This window comes from Bos javanicus, chromosome 21 (assembly GCF_032452875.1).
Source record: "Bos javanicus breed banteng chromosome 21, ARS-OSU_banteng_1.0, whole genome shotgun sequence".
NCBI lineage: Eukaryota > Metazoa > Chordata > Mammalia > Artiodactyla > Bovidae > Bos > Bos javanicus.
Genome location: NC_083888.1, coordinates 22101393 through 22127096, shown reverse-complemented (window position 1 = coordinate 22127096; position 25704 = coordinate 22101393). Strand labels below are relative to the sequence as shown.

Sequence of the window (25704 nt, the reverse complement as noted above, 5' to 3'; positions counted from 1 at the left end):
TCTCTGGACTTCTCAATTATCAGAATTAACCTTGCTTTTTTGTTGTTTGTTTTTGCTTTGTTTAATCAGTCGATTTGAGTTGTATTTCTGTTATTTACAACTGATACAGTCAGGAGCTGAGCATCCCACTCAGGAAGTATGGCCTAGACTCCCAAATGTGGCCCCACCTTACAGCTGGGAGGGACTAGAGATCAAAGGGTCCCTGTCTTTGCTGTTCCTCCCAGGCAGGTATGGTATCTGCCATCCACACCCTTCTATCCTAGAGAAGAGACACGAACTTGGAATATAAGGGCACCCTGTAAATGGAACTGCTGCAGGTCCTACAGGAAGCTATCTGCCTTGTTTCTATAAGGAGGAAGTTAATAAGTCCCTGCTTGTCCTAGGCAATAATCCTTCAAATTATGAGTTTTGGAGGGTGGCTTTCACTCAGTCAGAGCACCAGATTCCCCAGCTTTGGGTGGGAACAGGAGATTCCTGCCCTTCCAATTCCAGTTTCCCATGCCCTGGCCTTAGTGATTGGGCCCAAAACAGTCACATGACCCAAGGCAGATCAATCTGAAACCTACCCTGGAATTTTTTAACTAGAGCAGACAGAGAAGAACTGGCCTAGTTCTGGGTGACATGCTGTAAGCATGAGTATCTGGTGTTGCTGGGAGCCAGGAAGAGATCTGGTATGAAAGAGTGAAGCTGACACTCCGGGATGAGCAGAGATTGGAAGCTGAGGGCTGTGAGCCTGGCCACTCCGGGGCCCCGGTTTCAGCTGGCACCAGCTCTATCTTGCTCCAGTTAGTGAGCCAAGAAACAGTCTTCCCTTTCTCCTCCATTTAAAGCAAATTTCAAGTGAGTTCTGCCACTTGCAACAAAATAGGCCTGAGAAATACTGTTTTCTTCTAAACCAAACAAAGACCCAAGGTGTGGGGCCCCTTCATTTCCACTGTCTACCAAGGAAAGGGCCCTGATATTAAAGCACAGGAGCTAATAAGCAAGAGCATCACACCTGTTCCAATCTTGATTCCTATACTCACTAGCTTTATGAACTTGCACAAGCAAAAACCTCTCTGAACCTCAGTATCATCATCTGTAAAAAAGGGATAATGATATTATTTCCGCCAAAGTTGCTGTTCAGTCACTAAGTCAGGTCCAACTCTTTTCGACCCCATGGACTGCAGCATGCTGGGCTTCCCTGTCTGTCACTATCTCTTGGAGTTTGCTCAGACTCATGTCCATTGAGTTGATGATGCCATCCAACCATCTCATCCACTGTTGCCCCCTTCTCCTCCTGCCCTCAATCTTTCCCAGCATCAGGGTCTTTTCTAATGAGTCGGCTCTTCACATCAAGTGGCCAAAGTATTACTTCCGAAGAATATTCAGGGTTGATTTCCTTTAGGGTTGACTGGTTTGATCTCCTTGCAATCTAAGGGATTCTCCTCCAGCTGTTTTGAAGTGAGTGCCTGACACGTAGTCCTCACTCCATAAGTAGTAGCTGTTCTTATGACTTCCTTTCCCTAAGCTTTTCTGCTCTGTTCCACCAGAATCTCAGGTCAGAGTGGTACATCTCGGATTTCTAGGGGCCCTGGAACTTGCTGCAAAGCCTGTGTGTAGTTATTGGTTCCAGGGATTTGGGAAGCTCTGGCCTCTGCTGGGGAGGTTTGAGGAAAGAAGAGCTCAGCCCTGGTCTTGGGCCAAAGGACATGCTGCTCAGGAACACACAATCATGGGAATGGTGGCCCAGCCAGAGGAAGACTGGCTGTGTGGGAGCCCAACTCTTCGCCAAGGGCTCACAGAGCCAGTCATTCCTAGCAGGCAGAGAGACTTCCCACGTGCACAGAAGAATCATCATTTATTCATCTCATCATTCAGCAAAAAGCAGTGTCCCAGGCACTGGGCAGGGTTTTTTCAGGGCTTGAGGTCAGTTAACCAACACTAGCATAAGAACCAGGCTGAGAGTCAAAGAATTGATGCTTTTGAATTGTGGTCCTGGAGAAAGACTCTTGAGAGTCTCTTGAGCAGCACAGAGATCAAACCAGTCAGTCTTAAAGGAAATCAACCCTGAGTACTCATTGGAAGGACTGATGCTGAAGCTGAAGCTCCACTACTTCGGCCAGCTGAAGGCAAAGAACTAACTCATTGATGAAGACCCTGATGCTGGGAAAGATGGAGGGCAGGACAAGGGGGCAACAGAGGATGAGACGGTTGGATGGCATCCCCAAACTCAATGGACTTGAGTCTGAGCAAACTCCAGGAGATAGTGAAGGACAGGGAAGCCTAGTGTGCTGCACTCCATGGGGTTGCAAAGAGTCAGACAAGACTTAGTGACAGAACAACAAGGGTAAGAAGCAGGCTTTGTCCTCAAATAGCTAAATGGAGAGCACAGGCGGCACTACTGGTGAAGAATCTGAGAGACAATGCAGGAGACGCAAGAGACAGGAAGATCCCCTGGAGAAGGAAATGGCAACCCACTCCAGTATTCTTGCCTGAAAAACCCCATGGACAGAGGAGCCTGCTGGGCTACAGTCCATGGGGTTACAAAGAGTTGGCTATGACTGAGTGACTAAGCATGCAAGAGCAAACACAGCTGCAGCATGTGGAGCTTAAGTGATGAGCTGCATACAGCTGGTCTCTCAGCTGTATCCTCCCCCCGGCCCGCCCGCCTCTGTTCCCCACGGTGACCTCTCTTCTGGACGGTGGCAGTCTGGTGGTCCCTGAGTCGTCACTTGGTTGTGAGGCAGCCTCCTCGCTGGTCCCCTGTTCCAAGCATCCCAGCTACAACCCTTCCTCTCTACTATTGAAATCACAACCATCCCAAAGCTCTAGTCAAGTCCTTCCATGCTCAAAAATCTTCAATAACTCCTCATCTCCTGGGGGACAAAATCCAGGTGCCTCAGCCTGGCATTTGAGATTCTTAAAGGACTTCCCTGGTGGCAAAATGGATGAGAATCTGCCTGCCAATGCATGGGACACAGGTTCGATCCCCAGCCTGGGAAGGTTCTACACGCAGCAGAGCAACTAATCCTGTGCATCGCAACTACAGAGCCCACATGCTGCAACTGCTGAAGCCCGTGTGCCTAGAGCCCATGCTCTGCAACCGGAGAAGCCACCTCAATGAGAAGCTTGTGCACTGCAACAAGAGAGACGCTCTCACTCTCCGGCAGAGAAAGCCTGCTTGTGGCAGTGAAGACCCAGCACCAATAGACAAACAGATAAAAATTTAAAAAGACACGGCCCCACCACACTTGCAGTTTATCCCCTAATCCATCCTTTCCTTCAAATAGCTTACACACCCACTGAACTGAATTATGTCCTGTTATATTACACGGCCCAGCACTTTCTCACCTCCACGCCGTTGCCCAGGCATTGCTTCTTCCCGCTTATCTCTGTGTGTCCAAAATTTTTCCTGCCCTGAGGCTCCAATTCAAATACCACCTCCTTCAGGAGGCATTTTCACTGTCCTTATTTTTAAAACTCTCTCCCTAAATGGACTGCCCAGGCACTTTCCTTTGTGCCAGTTACACTTGAACCTGACTGCCTGGGGAGATCCAACTGCAGTGTTGTATTTTGCCTTGTAAAGTGTGAGAAGCCACCAGCTGCCATTCTCTGTCCGGTGGACGTGACAAGTCACCCCGGAGCAGGACCTCACTGCTCCTCCCTGAAACCTTGAGTGACCCCTACTTGGAGATGCAGATGTGAAGGGAGCTGTCCCTCCCAGCCTCAGCCCTAGGAGGGTGGTGTTAGGGGACCTTTGGAGGGGCTGACAGAGGCTGCCCCCCTGATCATCTCCCTGCACAGAAGTAGTGATCTCAGAAAAACGTGATGGACAAATTTGTCCTGAGAGGACGGGAACCTGGTCCCTCTTGCTTTCCTCCCAAGGCTGACATTACTAGAACCCTTGGATGGAGTGGACGTTTCCCAGAGAGCTGCTGGGGCCAACAGACACCGAAGCTCCCAGAGGACCTCACCCTGAGTCAGGGCTGGGGGCAGGCTGCAGGTGTCTGGACTCACAAACTGGCTTGACACCAGCTCAGAAGGCGATGCCAAGTCTGTGACTTGGGCTGGAAGCTTCTGAGACCCAACACCCCCAGCAGGATTGGGGAGGCTCTGGGAACAACGGCTGAGTGATGGCAAAAAGCAAAAATCCCTGGAACTGATCCTGCATGGTAGCCCCACGGTGACAGTGGTCCAGGACATGCTGGAGTGGGCGGCACCAATTCCCATCTGTGCTGCTATGGAAACAGGGCAGAAACTAGGGCCAACTAGTGGGGAAGCGGGGCCCAGGGCTCTCTCTCTCTCCCCACCTGGCATTTGGTAGTGAAACTCAAACCTGGAGCAGCCTCAGGGTCCTGAGACAATTTGGGTGTGAGGCAGGTGGAGAAGCTACACTTGAGATCTTACTAGAGACACATAGGTGCCTGGGCAGTCAACTGGACAAAGAAGAAATATAACCACAGTTCCACCCAGAAACAGTGACGCAGTCCCACCATCGAATGCTCAGCACAGGCTTCCCTGTTTTAAATTAGGGCTGGGAACATCCTGGTGGTCCAGTGGGTAAGAACCCGCCTGCCAGTGCAGGGAACATGGGTTCGATCCCTGGTTTGGGAAGATTCCACATGCCATGGAACAACTAAGTTGGTGTGCTAGGGCCACTGAACCTGAGTTCTAGAGCCTGGGAGCCACAACTACTGAACCCACATGCTGCAGCTACTGAAGCCTCACACAGCAAAAAAGACCCAGCATGACCAAAACTAAATTAAAAAAAATTAAGGTTGGGGCTCTACAATTACACAATAGTCTTTGAGTCTTTATTTCAATTTCCTCTATAATATTTTGCACTGTAGTAAGTCAGAAAGAGAAAAACAAATATCACATATTAATGCATATATATGGAATCTAGAAAAATGGTACAGATGAAACTGTTTGCAAGGTAGAAAGAGAGATGGAGACATAGAGAACAAACAAATGTATGGATACCAAGGAGGCAAAGGAGGGGTGGGGTGATTGGGGAGATTGGGATTGCCGTGTATACACTACTATGGATGAAATAGATAACTAATGAGAACATACTGTATAACACAGGGAACTCTACTTAGCGCTCTGTTGTGACCTAAATGGGAAGGAAATACACAAAAGAGGGGATATGTGTATACATATAGCTGATGCACTTTGCTATACAGTGGAAACTAACATAATACTGTAAAGCAACTATACCCTAGTAAAAATTTTTTAAAAACATATTTTGCACTGCAGAAGGCACATAATACACATTTGCTGAAAGGAGGGAGGGAGGGACTGTAGGTCTAGGGGAATCCAGAGGAAGGACTTAGAGTTTGCAACTAATCAGGGCAGGTTTCCTGGCAGAGGTGGCTTGAAGGGAGGGGCCTTGAAGGAGGAGCACTCGAGAGGATCATACGTCCCTGTAGTACGTCAGGGGCTAAGGTCACAGCAGATGCCATCTACATGTCTCCACCTACTTTTCTCATCATCAGCCTCCCAGCAATTCTACTATTGGGGGATTCACTTTTTAGGAAAATAATACAGATATATCTTACTTTTGCAAGTTTTCCAAAAATATACTGAAAACATACTCCCATGTGAACACATTGCCAGGCGCCTCCCAAGACCCCAAGGTTTAAGCCTCATTAGCTTCCAGTAGCTGGGCTCCACCAGCAGGAGCCCTCCCCTTCCACTGGGCCGGGCTTGGACGCCCCACTAGCTGGAGGCATCCGGCAAAGGCTGCTAAATGCTTTGTGAGCCAAGAGTCAAGCTGACCTGAAAGGCAAAGACATCCTTGACCAGAGCCTCCCCAAACACGAAGCTGGAGCCGGACTCAGTGTAGCTCAGGAAGATCTGAAAGGAGAAAACAAACAAAACCAAACCCGGGAGTGAGGCCAAGAAGGGTGGGAGGAGGAAGCAGCAGCAAGGGAACCAGGTTGGGGCGACCTGGAGAGGCCTCACCTGCTCCTCATGCCTTCCCAGCAGCCCAGGAGAAGAGAAGGAGGGCATGGGCAGAGCCTGGATGTGTGGGTCCTCCCTGCCCCACCCGAAGCCCTCCCTATAGAGAGTGCATGGAAATTCGAGATAGTGAGAGAAGGATGAGTATAGGATCAACCTTGCGTCCTCCATAACTTATATTTTAAGAAGTAAATCATGACTGCCCAATGATGAGAAGGAACTTAATGATACTCAAAAATGGTTAAAATGAAAAAAACAAGGTTAAAATGATAAATTTTGTTATGTGATTTCATCAAATAAATGAAATTTAAAAAGTGTAACTTCAACAAACTGAATATTATTTTTAAACACACATACACACCAGTATTTTGGCCACCTGATGCAAAGAGCTGACTCGTTGGAAAAGACCCCAATGCTGGGAAAGATGAGGAAAGGAAGAGAAGGGGGTGCCAGAGGATGAGATGGTTGGAAGGCATCACGGACTCAATGGATTTGAGTTTGAGCAAACTCTGGGATATAGTGAAGGACAAGGAAGTCTGGTGTTCTGCAGTCCATGGGTTGCAAAGAGTCGAACATGACTGAGTGACTGAACAACAACAACACATATATGAACTAAATCACTTTCAATTTTTAAAGCACTTTTAACTATTGTTAAGTTCCTTCCCTGATGAGGACCGAGGGCAACAAGCCTTGGGCCCAGGTATACTAGGAACCTTCCTGTTTTGAGTTTCTCTTCCACATCAGGCCACCCTCCGAAAGGACTGCTTGTTTGGGCAGGTGGGACCAGGCCTGAGGGAAGCAGTGGCTGTGCTGCCCAGCCTCCCACTGCCCAGGGGTCTGGGGCCCCACACACACCCACCACCTGATCACAGTCCAGGCCACCTCCCTCCAGTGCAGAGGCTTATCTTCCATCTCTGGCACCCCAAGACGCCCGGGCAGCTACACCCCATGTACACACCTGGATCTGGTCGCCCAGCCACTGAAATGCAATAAACCCTGGTTCTGTTCTGATGACGACAAGTCCGAGTACAAATTGCAGTCCAAGACCCCAGAACACAGCCCGCCAGGACACCTGCCACCCGAGAGAAAGGTCCAGGTGAGCTCGGTATCTGGGGAGGTCTACAGGGAGCACGTGGGTGAGGGCAGAGGGCACAGCACTGCTGAGGGGCTCTGGGAGCTTCGGTCAGCCTGTAGGATGAGGCCTGGACCCAGCCGGAGCTGTGGGCCTGTTGCTGATGGTTACATCCCCCATGGAGTGCAGAACAGGCCACAAGGCAGCAATGGGCCTGTGCAGTGCAGGGGCAGGGCCAGATCTAACCGAGGACCAGCCGGGAGCCATGGCACTTGGTCCCAGGGCATTGGCTGGGTGGGCGGAACCCTGGCCTCAGAGCCTGGCCTCAGCATAACCTTTGTCGATCTGGGCCTTCCCCATATCTCCCACATAGTCAGGGCTCCCAGCCACTCTGACCCCACTCCCTCCAAGCACTTCCTCCTCCCCAGCAGAAGGGAGCTGGACACCTAACGGCTGGATAACCTCTCGGCATTGAATGACTTCTTATCAGTGATCCCTTTGCCCAGGTGTGGCTCTGGAGTCTGGGGGGAGGTGTTAACCACTGTGAAACAGGGAGGGGACCTGACGCTGGAGAGAGAAGGGGCTGCAGCCTCCTCTTGGCCTGACAACTAAGCACTCACTGCGCGGTGATGCTTCGAGACGGCAAAGAGGAAGCCAACGAACACGCAGATTCCGCCAAAGGACACCAGCTGCTCAGGCCGCTGAGAGGTGTCCAGAGCCAGCCACAAAACCAGGCCCAGGAAAGCAGCAAGGGCTAGACCCCTGCAGGGGAGGGGCAGAGAGTCATTACTGTCAGCATCTCCCCACTCCCACACAATAGCACCCAGGGCCCCAGGAAAGGGTACTCAGGGCTGGTGGAGGAGAAGGGGGAGAGGGCTGTGTGACCTCGGGCAGACCACCTAGCCTCTCTGAGTCTCGTTTCCTCATTGGGTAAATGAAGCCAAAGACCCCCTCCCACCCGCAATTCTCAAGATTGCTGAGAGAAGTAAATAAGAGGATGTGGGTACCCAGTTTAGCATGGTGCCAAGCACACAGCAGGAATTCTTCATAGCTGCAGTGATGCTCAGCCCAGCCAGCCTCTGGCTTTGCAGGGTGAGGGGGGGTCTGTGTGGGCTAGAACTCAGCACCATGGGCCATGGGCTCTGCTCCCCTAAAGCCCAGAAGTGGTGGTGTCAATCAGAGATACAGAGCCGAGTACCTGAGACCAATGACCGAAAGTGACTTTTACAGCCATGTCTCCCTCCCTGGGGCTGGGATCTGCTTGTCCAGCAGTTATGTCTGTCTTCCTGTATTAGTAGCTCAGTCATGTCCAACTCTTTGCAATCCTATGAACTATAGCCCACCAGGCTCCTCTGTCCATGGGATTCTCCAGGCAAGAATATTGGACTGGGTACCTATTCCCTTCTCCAGGGAATCTTCCCGACCCAGTGATAGAACCTGGGTCTCCCACATTACAGGTGGATTCTTTACCATCTGAGCCACCAGGGAAGCCCTGAATGTCCAGGAGGCAGCCTAACAATTTAAGAGCCCAGGTTCAGGGTCTAACCCTGACCCAGTCTTCAACTCCCTGGGTACCACTAATCACAGCTGAAGTTCACTGAGCTCCTACTATGTGCCAGGAACCATGCTGAGCGCTGAAAGACACTCTTATCCTCATCCTGCTGCTGCTGCTAAGTCACTTCAGTCGTGTTCGACTCTGTGTGACCCCATAGACGGCAGCCCATCAGGCTTCCCCGTCCCTGGGATTCTCCAGGCAAGAACACTGGAGTGGGTTGCCATTTCCTTCTCCAATGCATGAAAGTGAAAAGTGAAAAGGAAGTCGCTCAGTTGTATCTGACTCTTTGTGATCCCATGGACTGCAGCCTACCAGGCTCCTCAGCCCATGGTATTTTCCAGGCAAGAGTACTTGGAGTGGGGTGCCATTGCCTTCTCTGTGTCGTCATCCTAGAGATGTAAAAATTAAATCGCCCATGGCCACCTGTCTAGAAAGCAGCAAAGCTGAGATTCAAGCCAGGCACTCCAGCAGCAAGTCTGTTCTCTTAACTAGTTCTATGCATAGTCACCAACCGTAAGAGAAGGATCCAGGACCTGAACTCAGACGAGCTAACCCCAGAGTTCACTGTTTATTTCTGGTGTGTTTTCCAAACTCCTATTATGCCAGTTCCATTGGCGTAATTTCTGCCTTGTCTCTGAGCCACCTGTATGCCTCTTTACTTACTGCTATCCTTGAGGTTAACTGGTGTTATAAAAACTTAAATGCATGTTTGGAGGTTTATTTGGGGGGGGGGGAGGTTTTTTCTTTTATTCTTACAGCTGTAGGTTTTAATTGTGTGTTTCTTATTTTTAACATTTTTAAAAAAAAAACTTTTTACTTTATGTAGGAATATAGCTGGTTAACAATGTTATGACAGTTTCAGGTGCATAGCGGATCGACTCAGCAATGTATACATATACATACACGCATCCATTCTCCCCCAGACTCTCCTCCCACCCAGGCTGACACGTAACATTGAGCAGAATTCTCTGTGCTATACAGTAGTTCTTTGTTGGTTATCCATTTTATTTTTTTAATATAAATTTATTTACTTTAATTGGAGGCTAATTACTTTACAATATTGTATTGGTGGTTATCCATTTTATTTATTTTTATTTTTATTTTTATCCATTTTAAATATAGCAATGTATACATGTCCATCCCAAACTCCCTAACTATCTCTTCCCCCTGGCAATCCTAAGTTCATTCTCTAAGTCTGAAGGTCACAAAGACTTTTCTGCTATGTTTTCTTATAGTAGTTATATAGTTTCAGGCTTTACATTTAGGTTTATCATCTATTTTCAGTTAATTTTTTAATATAATGTGAGGCATGGATTGAGTTCCTTTTGTTTCTCTCTCCTCCTCCTCTTCCTTCTTCTCTTCTTTCTTCTACATATGGATATCCCATTGTTCTGGCAGAATTTGTTAAGCTGATTATTATTTCTTCACTGAATTGCCTTAGCACTCTTGTCAAAAAAATCAACTGGTTTTATATATGTAGGTCTTTTTCTGTACTTTGTTCTGTTCATTGATCTATTTGTCTGTCTTGATGGCAACGACACATTGTCTTAATTACTGGATCTTTATAATAAGTCTTAAGGACAGTTAGTGAAATGCATCGGCTTTGTTCATCTTTTTCAAAATTGTCTAGGCTATTCTAGGCTCTTGGCATTTGCATATGAATTCTAGAATCATCTTATTATTTCTACCCCAAAAGTCTGCTAGAATTTTGATTGAGATACTATTAGAATCTATAGATTAACTTGAGGAGAATTGATATATTAATAATATTGATTCACTTAATCCATGAACTTGATACGTTGCTCCGTTTATTTAAGTCTTTTTATTACATATATCTCTCAGCACTGTTTCCTAGTTTTCCATGTACAGATTTGGAGGTCTTTTGTCAGATTTATCCTTAAGTATTTCATATGTTTTATGCTATTCTAAATGATATTAATGATTTTAATTTATGATTGTTTATTGTTAGTATATGGAAATACTATTGCATTTTGCATGTTAAGCTTGTACCCTTCAATCCTGCTAAACTCACTTAATGGTTATACTAGCTTTTTGTAGATAACATAGAATTTTCAAGCTTCCCAGGTGGTGCTAGTGGTAAAGAACCTGCCTGCCAATACCAGAAAAGAGATGAGGGTTCAATCCCTGGGTTGCAAAGACCCCCTGGAGGAGGGCATGGCAACCCACTCCAGGATTCTTGCCTGGAGAATCTCATGGACAGAGGAGCCTTGTGGGCTACAGTCCATGGGCTCGCAAAGAGTGAGACACAACTGAAGTGACTTAGCACATAAGCACATAGGATTTTCTGTGTAGATAATCTTGTCTGTGAAAAAAACCTTCTTTACTTCCTTTCTAATCTCCATGCCTTTTATTTCTTTTTCTTACCCAATTTCACAAGCTAGAAACTCCAGTACAATGTTCAAAAAAATTAGTGAGAATAGGGGTTTCCCTGGTGGTCCAGTGGCTAAGACTTCATGCTCCCACTGCAGGGGCCCAGGATTCAATCCCTGGTTGGGGAACTAAATCTCTCATACTGCAACTAAAGATTCCATGTGCCAAAACTAAGACCCAGCACAGCTAAATTAAAAAAGAAAGAAAGAAAGAAAGAAAAGATGGTGAGAGTGAACATTCCTATATTGTTCTTGATTTCAGTGGATAAGTACTCAGTCTTTCACAATTAAGTATGAAATTAACCATAGATTTTTGATAGGTGGTCTTTATCAGATTGAGGAAGTTCCCTTCTATTCCTAGTTGGCTCAGAATTGTTTTTCAGAAATGGATATTGAATTTTGTCAAATGCTTTCTCTTATCTATAGGCATCATCATATTGTTTTTCTTCTTATAGTCTGTTAATACAATGACATTGAACCCAACTTTGGACTCCTGGGATAAAGCCTTCTTGTTAATGACATATTATCCCTTTGGGATAAATCCTTCTTGTTAGTGACATATTATCCTTTTGTGTATTATTGTATTTGGTTTTCTAAAATTTTTAAAATAATTTTTACATCTTTGCTCGTGAGGGTTATTGGTCTGCACCTTTAATGTGAGTATTGGTATGGGAAAGGGTTAGATCTACCATCTTGCTATTTACTTTCTATTTGTCCCATCTTTGTTCTTTGTTCCTCTTTTCCTATTGCTCTATCTTCTTTCAGATTAACTGTTTAAAAATTATTCTTTATCTCTTTTTTTACCTGTTAGCTATAATTCTTTGTTGTGTTATTTTAGTGGGAGCTTTAGCATTTATAGTATATATCTTTAGTTTATCACAATCTACTTTGAAGTGTTATTGTATCACTTTAAATGCAGTATAAAAATCTTACAGAAGTCTAATTTCATTTCTTTTCTCCTAGCCTTTGTGCTACGGTTGTTTGCTGCTGCTGCTGCTAAGTCGCTTCAGTCGTGTTCGACTCCATGCGACCCCACAGATGGCAGCCCACCAGGCTCCCCCGTCCCTGGGATTCTCCAGGCAAGAACACTGGAGTGGGTTGCCATTTCCTTCTCCAATGCATGAAAGTGAAAAAATAAAGTGAAGTCACTCAGTCGTGTCCAACTCCTAGCGACCCCATGGACTGCAGCCCACCAGGCCCCTCCGTCCATGGGATTTTCCAGGCAAGAGTACTGGAGTGGGGTGCCATTGCCTTCTCCGACAGTTGTTTACTTCTACATATAATATAAACTCCACCATACATTGTTCTATTCTTGCTTTATAAGTTGATTTTAGAGAGATTTAAATAGTAAGAAAAATAAGTCATTTTATCCACCTACATAGTTACCCTTCCAACACTCTTGATTCCCTCGTCTAGATCTAACTTTTCATCTGGCATCATTTTCCTTCTATTTGAAGACTGTCCTTTAACATTTCTTGTAGTGCATCTCTGGTTTTTAATGTCTGATTATTTCAGCTTTTGTATATCTGTCAAAGTCCTACTTCTCGTTTCTTGAAGGATATTTCACTGGTGAAGAATTCTGATTGACATACTTTTGTTTTCATTTCTGTTTTTTACAGTTTCACTGTTTTCTCATTTGTATTGTTTTTGAGAAGAAATCTGGCATCATCCATATCTTGTTCCTTTGAACATATGTTTTTTTTCCTCTAGCTGTTTTTAAGATTTTTCTCTTTATTGATGTTTTTAAGCAATTTGATTATGATGTGCTTTAGTGTGGTTTTCTTGTTTCTTGTGCTGTTGGTTTGTAGAGTTTCTTGATGCTTGGGTTTATAATTTTCATCAAATTTTGAATTTCTTATCCACTGTACCACCAGGGAAGTCTGGGTATATGTTTTAATTTCTCTCAGATATAACCTAGAAGTAGAATTGCTGGGTATGGCAACTCTATGGATAATATTTTGAGGAACTGACTAATTGTTTTCTATTGCAGTTGCATCATATCATATTATATTTCTATCAGGAGTATATGAGGGTTTCAAATTTCTCCACATCTTTGCCATCACTTGCTATAATCTGTCTTATTTCATTATAGCCATCCTAATAGATGGGAAATGGTATCTTGTGATTGCTTTTTTTTTTTTTTTTGGCTATGCTGTATGGCTTGTAGGATCTTAGTTCCCTGACCAGAGATTGAGCCCACAGCCATTACAAAAAAAGCATCAGATCCTAACCACCAGGGAACTCCCTTATCTGCATGTTTTTTTAAAAAAGGAAACTTGATAACAATACCTCAAGTGGAAAACCAGTATCAGTGATTTGTCATAAACAGAAGATGACTATAAAAATAAATCCTCTTATAAATCTGTTTAATAAACAGAAGGCAAATGTAAAAATAAATCTATTTATAAAGAAAATGAAACATTTGTGTACAGGCTGCTTAAAGCATTTTGCTGTGGCATGTAGATCTTACTTTGGGAAACACCCTTGTGCGTCGCACCTGCCTGGCTTAGTCACTGGGTATCTTTGGGCATCAGTTTTCTTCATCAACAAAAAGAGTACCTCTTTTAAACCATAGAAACATTTTTTTCCCCAGCTAAAATGTTTTATGCAAGCCTGTTTATAAAATAGTTGCCTGGTGGAAATGGAAATTGGGAGGAGGGGTGTCTGATGTTCCCCTCTCCAATCTCCCTCACCTGCCCTCTGGCACCTCTAGTTTCCAGAGCTCTAAGGAACCCAGTTTAAAAACCAGGGGATCCTGGTAAGACAGAGTGGGACCCTATGGCCCTTAATCCCCGACCCCCAGATCCTTTGCCTGCCTTTTGTCTATGTAAAACTTTAGTCAAAGAATAATCAGAGAAATGAGAAATGCAGAAACAAAGGAAAACAGTCAAAGGAGACCAAATAACAATAATGTAGTCATTAAGCAGAGTCAAGGACCTTTAGCTCCTTCTCAAGGAGCTATTCTTCAGATAGTATTCTGAACCATCTCCTGTGAACTGTATCTTACAGATACTGAAAATACGCCCCCATCAGGTGGAAGAAGTTAACTACATGATGACGAGACTATGACAAGCTGCCAGAGTTCCAAGAACTGGCCTCAGATGGAAGCAAACCGACCCTGGAACTGAATATTAACTATACCTAAAACAAGATGACGCTGGTCAGACCACCAATGACCAATTTGAAGATGACTGTCCAAGATGACTGTGCTGTTTCAGCATGTAGCCCCCTCCCTCGGCCTATAAAAGCTCTCACCCACTGCTTGTTACGGGGGGAAGTCGGCCTTTGGACAGATGTCCCTGAACACCTTGTCCTGCCCTCAAGTTGCTGGCATTTGAAATAAAGCAAACTTTCCTTTCCACCAACCTGGCCTGTTCACCGGCTTTGGGGCAGCGAGCAGCCAGACCCCACACCTTTCGGTAACCCAAGGGCTTGCCCTGGCGGTCCAGTGACTAAAGCTCCTTTCTCCCAATGCAAGGGCCCCAGGTTCAGTTCCTGATCAAGGAACTAGGGCCCACATGTCATAACTAAGACCGGGCACGGCCTACATAAATAAATATTTAAAACAAAACAAAGAACAAAAGGATCTCAAACTGTTGCTCAGGAAAGTGGCTGGCTGCATCAGAATCCACTTGTGGCTAACTAAAAATATTAACTAATAGGACAAGAATTTGAAAAAGAACAGATACATATTTAAATGGTAAAGCATTTGCCTGCAATACAGGAGACCTGGGTTCGATCCCTAGGTTGGGAAGATCCCCTGGAGAAGGAAATGGCAGCCCACTCCAGTATTCTTGCCTGGCGGGCTACAGTCCATGGAGTTGCCAAGAGTCAGACACCACTGAGTGACTACCACTTTCACTTTCACTTATATAAAACTGAATCACTTTGCTGTACACTCGAAACTATCACAACATTGTTAATCAGCTATACTCCAATATAATATAAAAAGTTGAAAAAAAATATATTGACTTCTGGACTCCAGTTCAGATTGCTGAATCAGACGCCAGGGGTGGTCCCCAGCAGCTGGATGTCTCACTAAGGCTCCGGGTGATCTGATCATAGCACTGATATGGGCCCTCCCAGCTTGAATGGGCTGGGATCTCTGAATTTAGGAAACTGTTGATTCCTGTCCTCAGGTGTGAGAGCCACCTACTGTAACTGGAGCAGAGAATCAGATGGGAAGTGGCAAAATACCACAAAGACACCACAAAGCTGCCTCTGAAGCTACCCAGCAAGACCTGCCCCAGGGCTCCCAAGAGGCAAGCAAAAGCAAGTGTGTGGGCTCCCCACAACCCAGGAGCCTCAGTTGGGACAAAGACCGAAGTCCTCCTCACCCAGCCCTGGCCGTGACACAGGAGCTGACTCACAGGCCCTCCGCCCATGTGCCCGCCCACCCCCATACCCACTGGGGACTCACTTACCTCTTAAACCAGAGTTTCAGGCAGGGATGCCCTAGAGGTTTGACACACCTCAGCAGCTTTGGCCCCAGCAGCCTCTTGAGCAGGCTGTGGGCCAGGAAGACGAGGACCACACAGGTGAGGACGAACAGTGCCAGGGCCCTCTGGAAATTCAGGATGCAGGCGGCCAGCAGGAAGGCAGTGTATGCTGGGAGTAGGTGGAGGATGAAACAGAGAAGGGATTGTGGATAATGACACTGGCCTCTACGGGACCCTGCTGCCCTAGCCCCAGCTCCACCTACTCCAGCCAGAGCTCCCAGAGCCTTAGTTCCTTCTCTGGTAATGAGCACAATTGTTTCGGCTTAGAATGTGTGTGAAAAGGCTTTGCAGACTCTAAAGTGCTGACCAAATGTGAGGGAGGAGTTTAAGGAGAAGGTAAGATAGCATGAGGCTTCCCAGGTGGCTCTGTGGTAAAGAATTCTACCTGCCAGTGCAGGAGATGCAGTAGACTTGGGTTTGATCCCTGGGTCAGGAAGATCCCCTGGAGTAGGAAATGGCAACCCACTCCAGTATTCTTGCTGGGATAATCACATGGACAGAGGATCCTGGTGGGCTAGGGTCACAAAGAGTTGGCCACGAGTGGGCGACAGCATGCGCGCTCACGCACACACGCAAGACAGCATGAATCTCCGAGAATCAGTGGAACGCCTACCATATTCTAGAGCCTTGGTAGGTTCCGAGGAGGACAGAGACAGCTAAGTCAGCTACTCCAGAAAGGCACTGAATTCTATGTGCCAGGATCCCGTTCTAAATATTAATCAATGATCATTTTTCTTCCTAGAATTTCCTTTTCCCCCTTTGCCCTTCTCCCCATTTGAGCAGCTAGGCCCATCTGTGCTCTACTTCAAGAAAGGAATATGATAGTGGAGAGCAGAGGAGAAATATCTTCCCCTGGCTTATGGATTTCAAGAGCCAGGGCCCTTGAGGGGAAAGAGGTGGGATGGAGTTGGGAGACTGGGGTTGACACATATGCAGTACTGATAATGTGTATAAAATAGACAACCAGTGGGAACATACTGTACGGCACAGGAAACGCTACTGAATGCACTGGTGACCTGAATGGGAGGGAAATTCAAAGGGGAGGGAATATAGGTACAGTTTTGGATGATGCATTTTGCTATGCAGTAGAAGCACAGCAGGGCTTCCCCGGTGGCTCAGCAGTAAGTAATCTGCTTGCAGTGCAGGAGCTGTAGGAGATGTGGGTTTGATCCCTGAGTCAAAGGGCATGGCAACCCACTCCAGTATTCTTGCCTGGGGAACCCCATGGACAGAGGAGCCCGGCAGGCTACACAGTCCGTAGCATCACAAAGAATCGGACACAACTGAAGCAACATAGCACTCATGCACAAGAAGCATAGCAACATTGTGAAGCATCTATATTGTAATCAAAATTAATTAATAAAAAAATAATAAAGTTAACTTAAATATGAAAAAAAATTAATTAATAAAAATAAAATAAAGACCTAGTGATTAAAAAAACAGAATCAGGGCCCTTGAAGAACGGAAAAGACTAATAGGCTTTCCAGCAGATAAAAAATTTTGAGTGTCATCCCTACATACTCTGTTGCCAGACTAGTTAGAGGATATCGCTGGGTCCCAGAGAAATGGGCTCTGAGCCTGGGGAGGTAGCAAAGGCCTGGGTGTGTGTGTGGCATTGCGAGTAAAAGAGCCCTGCCCCAGGGAGGCAGCAACATTTCACAGAGAAGAATGCCATGGGGGTGTGGATGAGCAGAGCCAGAGAAGGCTTCTGAGGGTATGCACACCTCAGCAGGCATGGAAGCGGGCACAGAAGTCATCTCTATGAGACTCTCAGAGAGGAAGGCCCACTTCCTGGAAGGGTCTCCATGGCTACCTGCAGTGGCAGAGAACGGAGGACCAGTTGGGGAAATAGACAGGCTAGTGGATACTTGAAAATTGATAGTAGATAAGCACCCCCAGATGGCCCAGTGGTAAAGAATCTGCCTGCCAATGCAGGAGACGCAGGAGACATGGGTTCGATCCCTGGGTCAGGAAGATCCCCTGGAGGAGGAAATGGCAACCCACTCCAGCATTCTTGCCTGGAGAATCCCATGGACAGAGGAGCCTGGCAGGCTGCGGTCCATGGAGTTGCAAAGAGTTGGACACAACTGAGCAACTCAGCACACACCCAAGTACCCAATGGGGACTCCTGTGGAAAGGGATAAAGGATGTTTCAAACTGACAGATAATTCAGTTCCTCCCCTCACTTGGAACAAGGAAATTGAAATAGAAAACAAGTTGAGTTATGGAAAATGAAGTTACCTTTCTCTCACACAGAAAGACAGGGACACCTGTATGGGTGTCAGTTAGAAGCACACAGGTGAGGCTCTGCAGGGCAGGGGAGGGAGGCAGGCGCAGGGCTGTGGGAGGTCAGAGGAGGGGGAGCTGGCGGGAGAGAGGCGCCAAGCTAGGCACTCTATGCCACTGCCAGGATTACTCCTCACAACCAAGCCCCGGGTCGGTACTATGTGGTCCCTGTCCAGAGATGAGAAGCAAACTGATTCACGCATGGAGGAAATCAGGCTGGGATACCAATCCAGGTCTGTCTGTGGCCAGCAGGGACTGGCACAGCATGTAGGAGATGCGGCTGTGTAGACAGGTCCTCCAGGCAGGACAGGGCAGAAAAGTGTCTTAAGAAGTATTTTCATCCTTCTAAGATCCCTGTAATCTCTGGTGATAGGACTTTGTTCCTTTTGGGCGCCCCTACACACTCTTAGCCCATGTGGTCCCGCAGAGCCTGACCTTCTTGATGGGAGGAGGACCCAGGGAGGAGCACGTGACCTGAGGTATGCCCATCATAGACCTACAGAAATACGGGCAACAGGCACACTCTTCTGAGACCCGGGACACCGAAGCCCTCCATGTCAGTCAGCCGCCAATGTTATCTTGGCATCTGTGGAGAAAGCCCGCCTGAGGCGAGGAGGCCACTGCTCGGAACCAAAGCAAGTGCTGAGAACATGAGCTTGTACCGTGCCTGCTTCAGAAAGTCCGTGATGAGCCTTATCATAGAAGACATGATACAATAAAGACAGCAGAGAGCTGGAGGAAACCAAAATCACCCAAACACAGAGAAAGGAAGGGAGCTCCTTCCTGACAGCCAAGACAGAAGGGGAAGTAGGACGGGGAGGGTCATTTCCACAACCTGTTAGATGGAATTCAGCCATTTCTTCGAGAAGCAAATCCGAGTCTGAGTGAAGGTGGACACAAGGGCAACCAGAAAGCCCTGCTCAGCTTCTGCCACAGGAAGCCTTCACCGCATCCGACACCCATAGGAGGAAGCTGCCAGGGCCACGAACCAGCCCCATCTCAGCAGGGGCCCCACTTTGACTTAATTACAAAGACTGGGGCCACTGCTGTCATGTCTCCCTGTCTTCTCCCCTATGGAGCCCCCACGAAGGTCTGGGCAACCACACCACCTCCCCCTTTTATTTTCCATCTTCCACGCTGAGGCAAGCCTGCAGCCGTGAAGACGTGCCCTTGCCTGGGCCCCGAAACCTGCTTCCCTGTGCCCAGGGAACCTTGCTCCACTGGTCACCTCTGCCACCTCGCTTCTGCCCTTCTTCCCCCAAACTCCCTGCCTCAGTTCAGAAAGCCGGTCAAAGTGTCTCCCTTCACAAACACACCCTCTTCCTTGAAACCGCCAACCCTTCTGTTAATATTCCTGTCCAGGATTTCCCTGGTGGCACAGTGGACAAGAATCTGCCTGCCAATGATCTGGGAATATTCCACATGCCGCGGAGCAACTAATCCTGTGCATGGAAACTACAGAACCTTCGCTCTAGGGCAGCTGAGCCAGAACTAATGAGCCCTTGGGCCACAACTACTGAAGCCCACACACCTCAAGCCTGTGCTTCACAAGAAGAAAAGGCACCACAATGAGAAGCTCCCGCACAGCAATGAAGAGTAGCCCCCACTCACTGCAACTAGAAAAAGCCTATGCGCAGCAATGAAAATCTATCACAGCCAAAAATGAATAAATAAATAAATGCGTATTCCCACCCAGTTCTCATAAAAAAATTTCTCAGAAGAGCTGTGTAGACTTACTGTCTACATTACCTCTCCTCCTGTTCTCCAATCCAGCTACTGCGCCTCCGCCCTAAGTCACCATCATCTCCTTGTCCCTAAAGTCCACAGGCACTGTTCCGTCCTTGTCCTACTGGTCTCCTCACTGCAGAGGTGCTGGCCATCTTTCCCTCCCTCTAGCAACCCTCTGCTCCTGGTCCCGTGCTTGCTGCCCCCACCTGCACGCCTTCTCAGGCTGTCTCAGGGCCCCTCGTCCTCTCTACCTCCTTCTGTGTGACCAGTCTCCACGTTTCCATCCATGAGCCACCTCTCAATTCATTCTCCAAGCACCGCTGGGAAGCCTCTTCTCCTCCTGGAGGGCCTGGCAGCAGTTCCTTCCACACATTGTCCAAAACAACTTGCCATTGCCCTTCCAGCAGAGACCCCCTCCTCCCCCTGTGGTCCCTGGCTCTGGTGAGCAGCATCGCCCACCCCGTGGCCCAAGCAGAACTCCTGGATTCCAGGACCCCCTTCGTCCCGCACGGAGATCAGATCCCAGGTCTGACTGGTGTGGCTTCCTGAGGATTTCTCAGATCCACCCCCTCCATCCTCCACCCCTTCATCTTCTCCCATGTGTATAGTGGCTCTCAGTTGTCTCCTTTCCCCTTCTTTCTTGGCTGCCTCCTCTGGGTTTCCACAATGTGAATCCAAGCTTGCCACTTCCCTGTTTAAATCCTTCGATGGCTCCCTCCTGCCTTGGGAGTAAAATCCAAGTCTCTCCAACCCCCCTTCCCAGTACCTGGCCCCTTCTCATCTCTCCAGCCTCCTCCTCTGACACTCCTGGTCTAGAACTTTATCCTCCAGCCACTAGACTCTTTATCAGCTGCCTGCCCACATGCTGCAGGTTTCCACCTTTGCTCATGTGTCCCTCTATCTCCTCACTCCTCTTCCTTCCCGTTTTACCTGGCTAATTGCTGTTCACTCTGTGAGACCAGAATGTTACCTCCTCCTGGAAGACCCCCCAACCACCCCCACGATCCTTCCCTGGTGCTCCCAGATGGCCCTCTGAATTATGTGAAAATATATGTTCCCCACTCCCTAACTGATCAGAGAGTTACCTTGAGAATAAGATTTGGTCTGGCTTAATTCCTATATCCCAGCTTCTGGAACAAAAGCTGGCCCTGAGTCGGTGCTCAAAACCTTTGTCAAGTTGTTGGGTAGGTGAATGACCCTGCCCTGAGACATGGATAGCTGGGTTGGAGGTGGCTGAAACCTGGGTGGTGGGGGCAGGGGGCTAGGCAGCAGTGACTGTCTCCTTGGAAGGGGCTGGGCCCAGAGCTCACCAGTACAGAGCAGGCCTATGCAGATCCATCGGAACAGCTGTGCGTGTTCCCTGCAGAAGTGTCTCACTCTCAGGGCTGGTTGCAGCCTCCTTCTCCTGCGGAGAAGACCAAAAGGGTCTAAGAGAGGGTCCCCTACCAGAATCCTCAACACTTCCAGGCAGAAGCCACTCAGCTTCATCCCCAGTAAAATGGCAACACTGGCTTTGACATCCCACAGGGCCAAAGGTCAACCCCAGCCCACAGGGAACTTAGAATGACTTCACTGCAGCCATGAAATTGAAAGACGTTTGCTCCTTGGAAGAAAAGCTATGACAAACCTGCTGCCAAGTCACTTCAGTCGTGTCCGACTCTGTGCGACTCCATAGACGGCAGCCCACCAGGCTCCCCCGTCCCTGGGATTCTCCAGGCAAGAATACTGGAGTGGGTTGCCATTTCCTTCTCCAATGCATGAAAGTGAAAAGTGAAAGTGAAGTCGCTCAGTCGTCCCCGACTCTTAGCCAGCAACACCAAGGACTGCAGCCTATCAGGCTCCTCTGTCCATGGGATTTTCCAGGCAAAAGTACTGGAGTGGGGTGCCATTGCCTTCTCCGATGACAAACCTAGATAGTGTATTAAAAAGCAGAAACATCACTTTGTCGAGAAAGGTCCATATAGCCAAAGCTATGGTTTTTTCCAGTAGTCATGTATGGATGTGAGAATTGGACCATAATGAAGGTTGAGCACTGCAGAATTGATGCTTTCGAATTGTGGTGCTGGAAAAAACTCTTGAGAGTCACTTAGACTGCAAGGAGATCAAACCAGTCAATCCTAAAGGAAATCAATCCTCAATATTCATTGGAAGGACTGATGCTGAAGCTGAAGCTCCATTACTTTGGCCACCTGATTCGAAGAGTGACTCATTGGAAAAGACCCTTATGCTGGGAAAGATTGAAGGCAGGAGGAGAAGGGGACGACAGGATGAGATGGCTGGATGGCATCACCGACGCAATGGACATGAGTTTGAACAAACTCTGGGAGATGGTGAAGGACAGGGAAGCCTGGCATGCTGCAGTCCGTGGGGTTGCAAAGAGTCGGTCATGACTCAGCCCTTCCCTGCTTCTGGCCTCTGTCTGTCCGTACCAGCTGTTCCTCGGCCTGGAGCAGCACCACTAACTACCACAGTGATGCTCCAGGCTCCAGGGCTTGGGAAAGAATGAACTGAGACAATAAGGAAGAACCTCACCCATGTATAGAAACGCACCAACCACGATGGCTGCCTCGCCTGCCCTGTCCCATTTCCACCTGTCTGAGGAGCAAGGAGGAGCCTTCAGAGGCACCCAGCTCTGCACTTACTGTGCCTGTGGAAACTTATCCTCTGAGTAACAGCTCCTCCCAGAAAAAGGGAGGTATCAACAGCCCACTCGAAGCCATTTGGCACCCCCACTGCCTCCTGCACCTGGAGCAAATGCCAGTTCTTCTCTGGTCACTTGGTCACTTTACTGTCCCCAAAGGAAAGACTGAATAGGTCCCTGGGGACCTGAATAGCCTCTGAGGTCCCCCAGCTTGAGCATATAGGAGATGCTCACTCACACTCATTCAGTCACCACTTTTTAAAGGAAACTCTCCTCTCTCTGTCCCCACCTCTCACCTCCTATTGCTATTCAGTTACTTAGTCATGTTCACCTCTTTGCAACCCCGTGGACTGCAACACACCAGGCTTCCCTGTCCTTCACTATCTCCCCACCTCCTAAGTGAGGCATTTTTCTTCAGTCTCACCCCAAGGCAGACAGACAGACTCTGCCCCAGTTCCATGCTTGAAAACTGCAGGGCTCTATGGGACTCCTGGGTTCAGAAACCTTCCAGCATCCATGACCTTCCTTGAGTCCCAAAGGGCAGATTCAAGCAGTTGCTACTCAGGGAAGGAAGTGGAGGCAGAGACAAGGGAGGAGCAGGCAAGAAACAATAATGCAGCCTTGGGTTAGGTCCTGGTTCAGCCTCAAGGAACACATGTAAGGATATTTTTGAGCTTTTTACCTAACTAAAACCCAACAAATGAAAACTGTCAGCATTCTTCATTCCAGAAAAGACGACCTGAGGCCAGATTAAAGAAACCACAGAAGTTCATCAAGAGGTCACCTGAGACTCCATTAAAGGAGTCTCAGCCCCGCACCCACCCTAATCTTGTCAGCATCCAACCCTTGGACCATTGCTATAAAACTCCTCACCAAATCTACCTGGGTGGGGACATAGTTTTGAGGGCATGAGCCTGCTGTGTCCCCCTTTGGCTGGCAAAGCAACCAAGCTACTCTTTTCTGCTTCACTCAAAACGCTGTCTCTGAGATTCGATGTGGAACCAGTGCACAGAGGCCGTGTCTTTGGCATCATGTTCTCATCAGCTCAGGATCTGGCCAGTGAGGACCTTGCAGTAGGCCTGGGTGTCAGCAGGCCGAGCCCTAGGCTCCATTTACTGCCTGTGTGACCTGGGCCTGTTCCTCTCCCTCCCTAGGCTTCAGCCTCCCCATGTGAAACAAGGGGCCTGGGCCATTCTAGGGGGTTTCAAACTAGGCCTCAGGATTCCCTGAGGTGCCCCTGAGTCGGATGGGGTAGAAGGCAGCTGGGGAGTTGACAGGGGGCCAGGTTGGTTCAGGGCCCCCATCCAACTTCAACCAGAGCAGCCCCCCAGTATAAACTGACGTTCCCAATGGGAACCTGCTTCAAAGCAGGTTGGGAAACTCTGGCCTGGCTCACCTCTGAGGCAGAGGCCAGCAGAACTCACTTGTTTCTAAAACACCTTTACTCCTTCCTTCAACAAAGGTTCAGGGAGCCCCCTCCCCATCAGGGGGCCAGATTCCCCACCTCTGCTCCCCACAGGGGCCTCCTCCCCAAGCAGCCAGCCCATGTCCCGCCCGGAGACCACCTACCATCCCGAGGAGGGCTCCGGGCCAGCCTTGCTCCAGCTGTCCCCAACTTCCGAAGGGCTTGAGTTGCCGGCAGGGTCTCGGCCTTCCTCCTAAAGCCACCAGAGAAGGAGCAGAGTGTGCCTCCCGCCTCAAGGGAGAACTATAGCGGAAAGCCTGGAGTGCGGAGAGACCCAGGCTGCCACCAGCGTGCCCACGGGCACCTCAGGAGTGTGCTGGGGTGGGGGCCAGGCACAGGGAACAACCAGAGGGAACGTAAGTAAATTCCAAAGAGTGTGCCCCGAGTACCTACTGAGTCCCGTGCTCTGTGCAAGGCTCATTCTGCCCTCAGGGAGCTCATGGTCTGTGTTGGAGGGTGGGGAATGGGGGGAGAGAAGAAGCCAGTTCTGACCCTATGATGGAATTATTTCTTTGACTCGCTTTCCATTGCTTTTTTTATTATAATCATATACAATGGCCCGCCTCAGGGGACCCTGCCCCTCTGCTTGACTGGTAAACTGAAGTGCCTTTGTTCAGGACCCTGTTCACCTGGAGATGGCAGGAAGGAAGAAATTAACACACCCCTGCCTGAGGCTTGCCATTCTAGGAAATGTTTGCAAGATTAATGGCTTTTTTCTTGGCTTCCTCCCCTCCTCACATCTCTGACCTATAAAAGAACCTGGCATCCAGACCCCGAGAAGATGGTTATTTTGAGGTGCTAGCCCACTATTTTCTCAGCTCCCTGAATAAAGTCTTTCCCGTGCCTCAACCCTTTGTCTCTCGGATTCATTGGCCTATGTGCGGCAAGCAGAGCAAGCTTGGACTTGGTAACAGAAGGTAGGCTCAGGTGATAAAGAATTTCTCTGCAATGCAAGAGACCAGGGTTCGATCCCTGGGTCGGGAAGATCCCCTGGAGAAGGGAATGGCTACCCACTCCACTATTCTTGCCTGGCGGATTCTATGGACAGAAGAACCTGGCTGGCTACAGTCCATGGGGTCACAGAGTCAAACAAGAGTGAGTGATTAACATTTTCACTTTCAACAGGAGGTTGGGAAGGAAGAGGGTGTCACGCTAGGCTCCAAAGTACTAGGCGGTGGACCTCAACCTGGCCATTCCAGAGCCAGAACAAGATTGCTGGCTTCTCAGAGGCTGGGGCTTCCCCAGAGATTCCCCCACGCCCTCTTCATGAGGCTTCTCTTCATGTTTTAGATCACAGCTCAAATGTCACTTCCTGGTGGAGCCATTCCCTGACCTTTCCGACAAGGACAGGCGGCACTGGCTCATGGTGGGTGTGCAGGGATGTTTCCTGAGAGATGATGGAGACTGCTCTGCGCAGAGGGTGGGGAGGGGAGGTCAAAACCCTGGGGGGGTTGGGGAGGGGCAGTTCCCAAGTGTTGAAGCAAAGAGCTGAGGAGGAGATAGGGGTGGGAGGAAGATGATGAACAAAGGACCCTCGCACCAAGTGGGGGTGGGGAGCAAACCAGGATGGGGGAGGGGACAGACCAGACTTTCCAACAGGTCAGCCCCTCTGTTGTCCAAACCTATGGCCACTGAGGTGAGAGAGATGGACTCTCTTCCTCTTGGTGTGTTGTCCTCCATGTGCCAGACCTTGCAGCTGAAAGACAAAGTCAGGGCCCAGAGCTGAAAGGAGAGGCCAGGCAGGACCTGGCACAGCCTGTCCCATCCCAGAGCTCAGCCCTCATTATGTCAGGGTTCCCAGGGACAGAGGAAGGGCCCCTTCCTGCTCTCCTGAACCTGTGAGGGGCAACTCCTTGTAAGTCTGGGAAGTCAGGCAGAAACTGGGCAAGTTCCACCCACTTCACAGAGAAGGAAAGGGAGGAATTCTGTATAGCGTGTGTATGTGTCTGATACAGAGGCAATTTTTCTGAAGACGGGCCCTAGCTTTCATCACTCCCTACAACAGGTTAAAACCATTGCTATCAAGTGATATTTTCATTGCTATTATGTGATATTTTCATTGTATCATGTGCTCCCATCTCTGAAAGACAGAAATATCCTGAAGACATCATTCTAGTCTCTG

The 25704-nt window shown here is 48.4% G+C and overlaps 1 protein-coding gene across 2 annotated transcripts in view; it reads right to left on the bottom strand.

Annotated features, from left to right (window-relative positions):
• The window catches only part of SLC28A1 (solute carrier family 28 member 1), an 81793-nt gene that overhangs the window by 46783 nt on the left and 9306 nt on the right, over window positions 1–25704 (bottom strand). For both annotated transcript variants that reach the window (XM_061394012.1, XM_061394010.1), the window contains exons 2-8: window positions 25167–25278; window positions 23687–23775; window positions 20787–20881; window positions 15388–15571; window positions 7639–7780; window positions 6905–7018; window positions 5764–5841 (exon numbers count right to left, since the gene is read on the bottom strand). In XM_061394012.1, the coding sequence (XP_061249996.1) occupies window positions 5764–5841; window positions 6905–7018; window positions 7639–7780; window positions 15388–15571; window positions 20787–20881; window positions 23687–23775; window positions 25167–25262 (798 nt within the window). In that variant the 5' untranslated portion in view covers window positions 25263–25278. The remainder of the gene's footprint in view (window positions 1–5763; window positions 5842–6904; window positions 7019–7638; window positions 7781–15387; window positions 15572–20786; window positions 20882–23686; window positions 23776–25166; window positions 25279–25704) is intronic.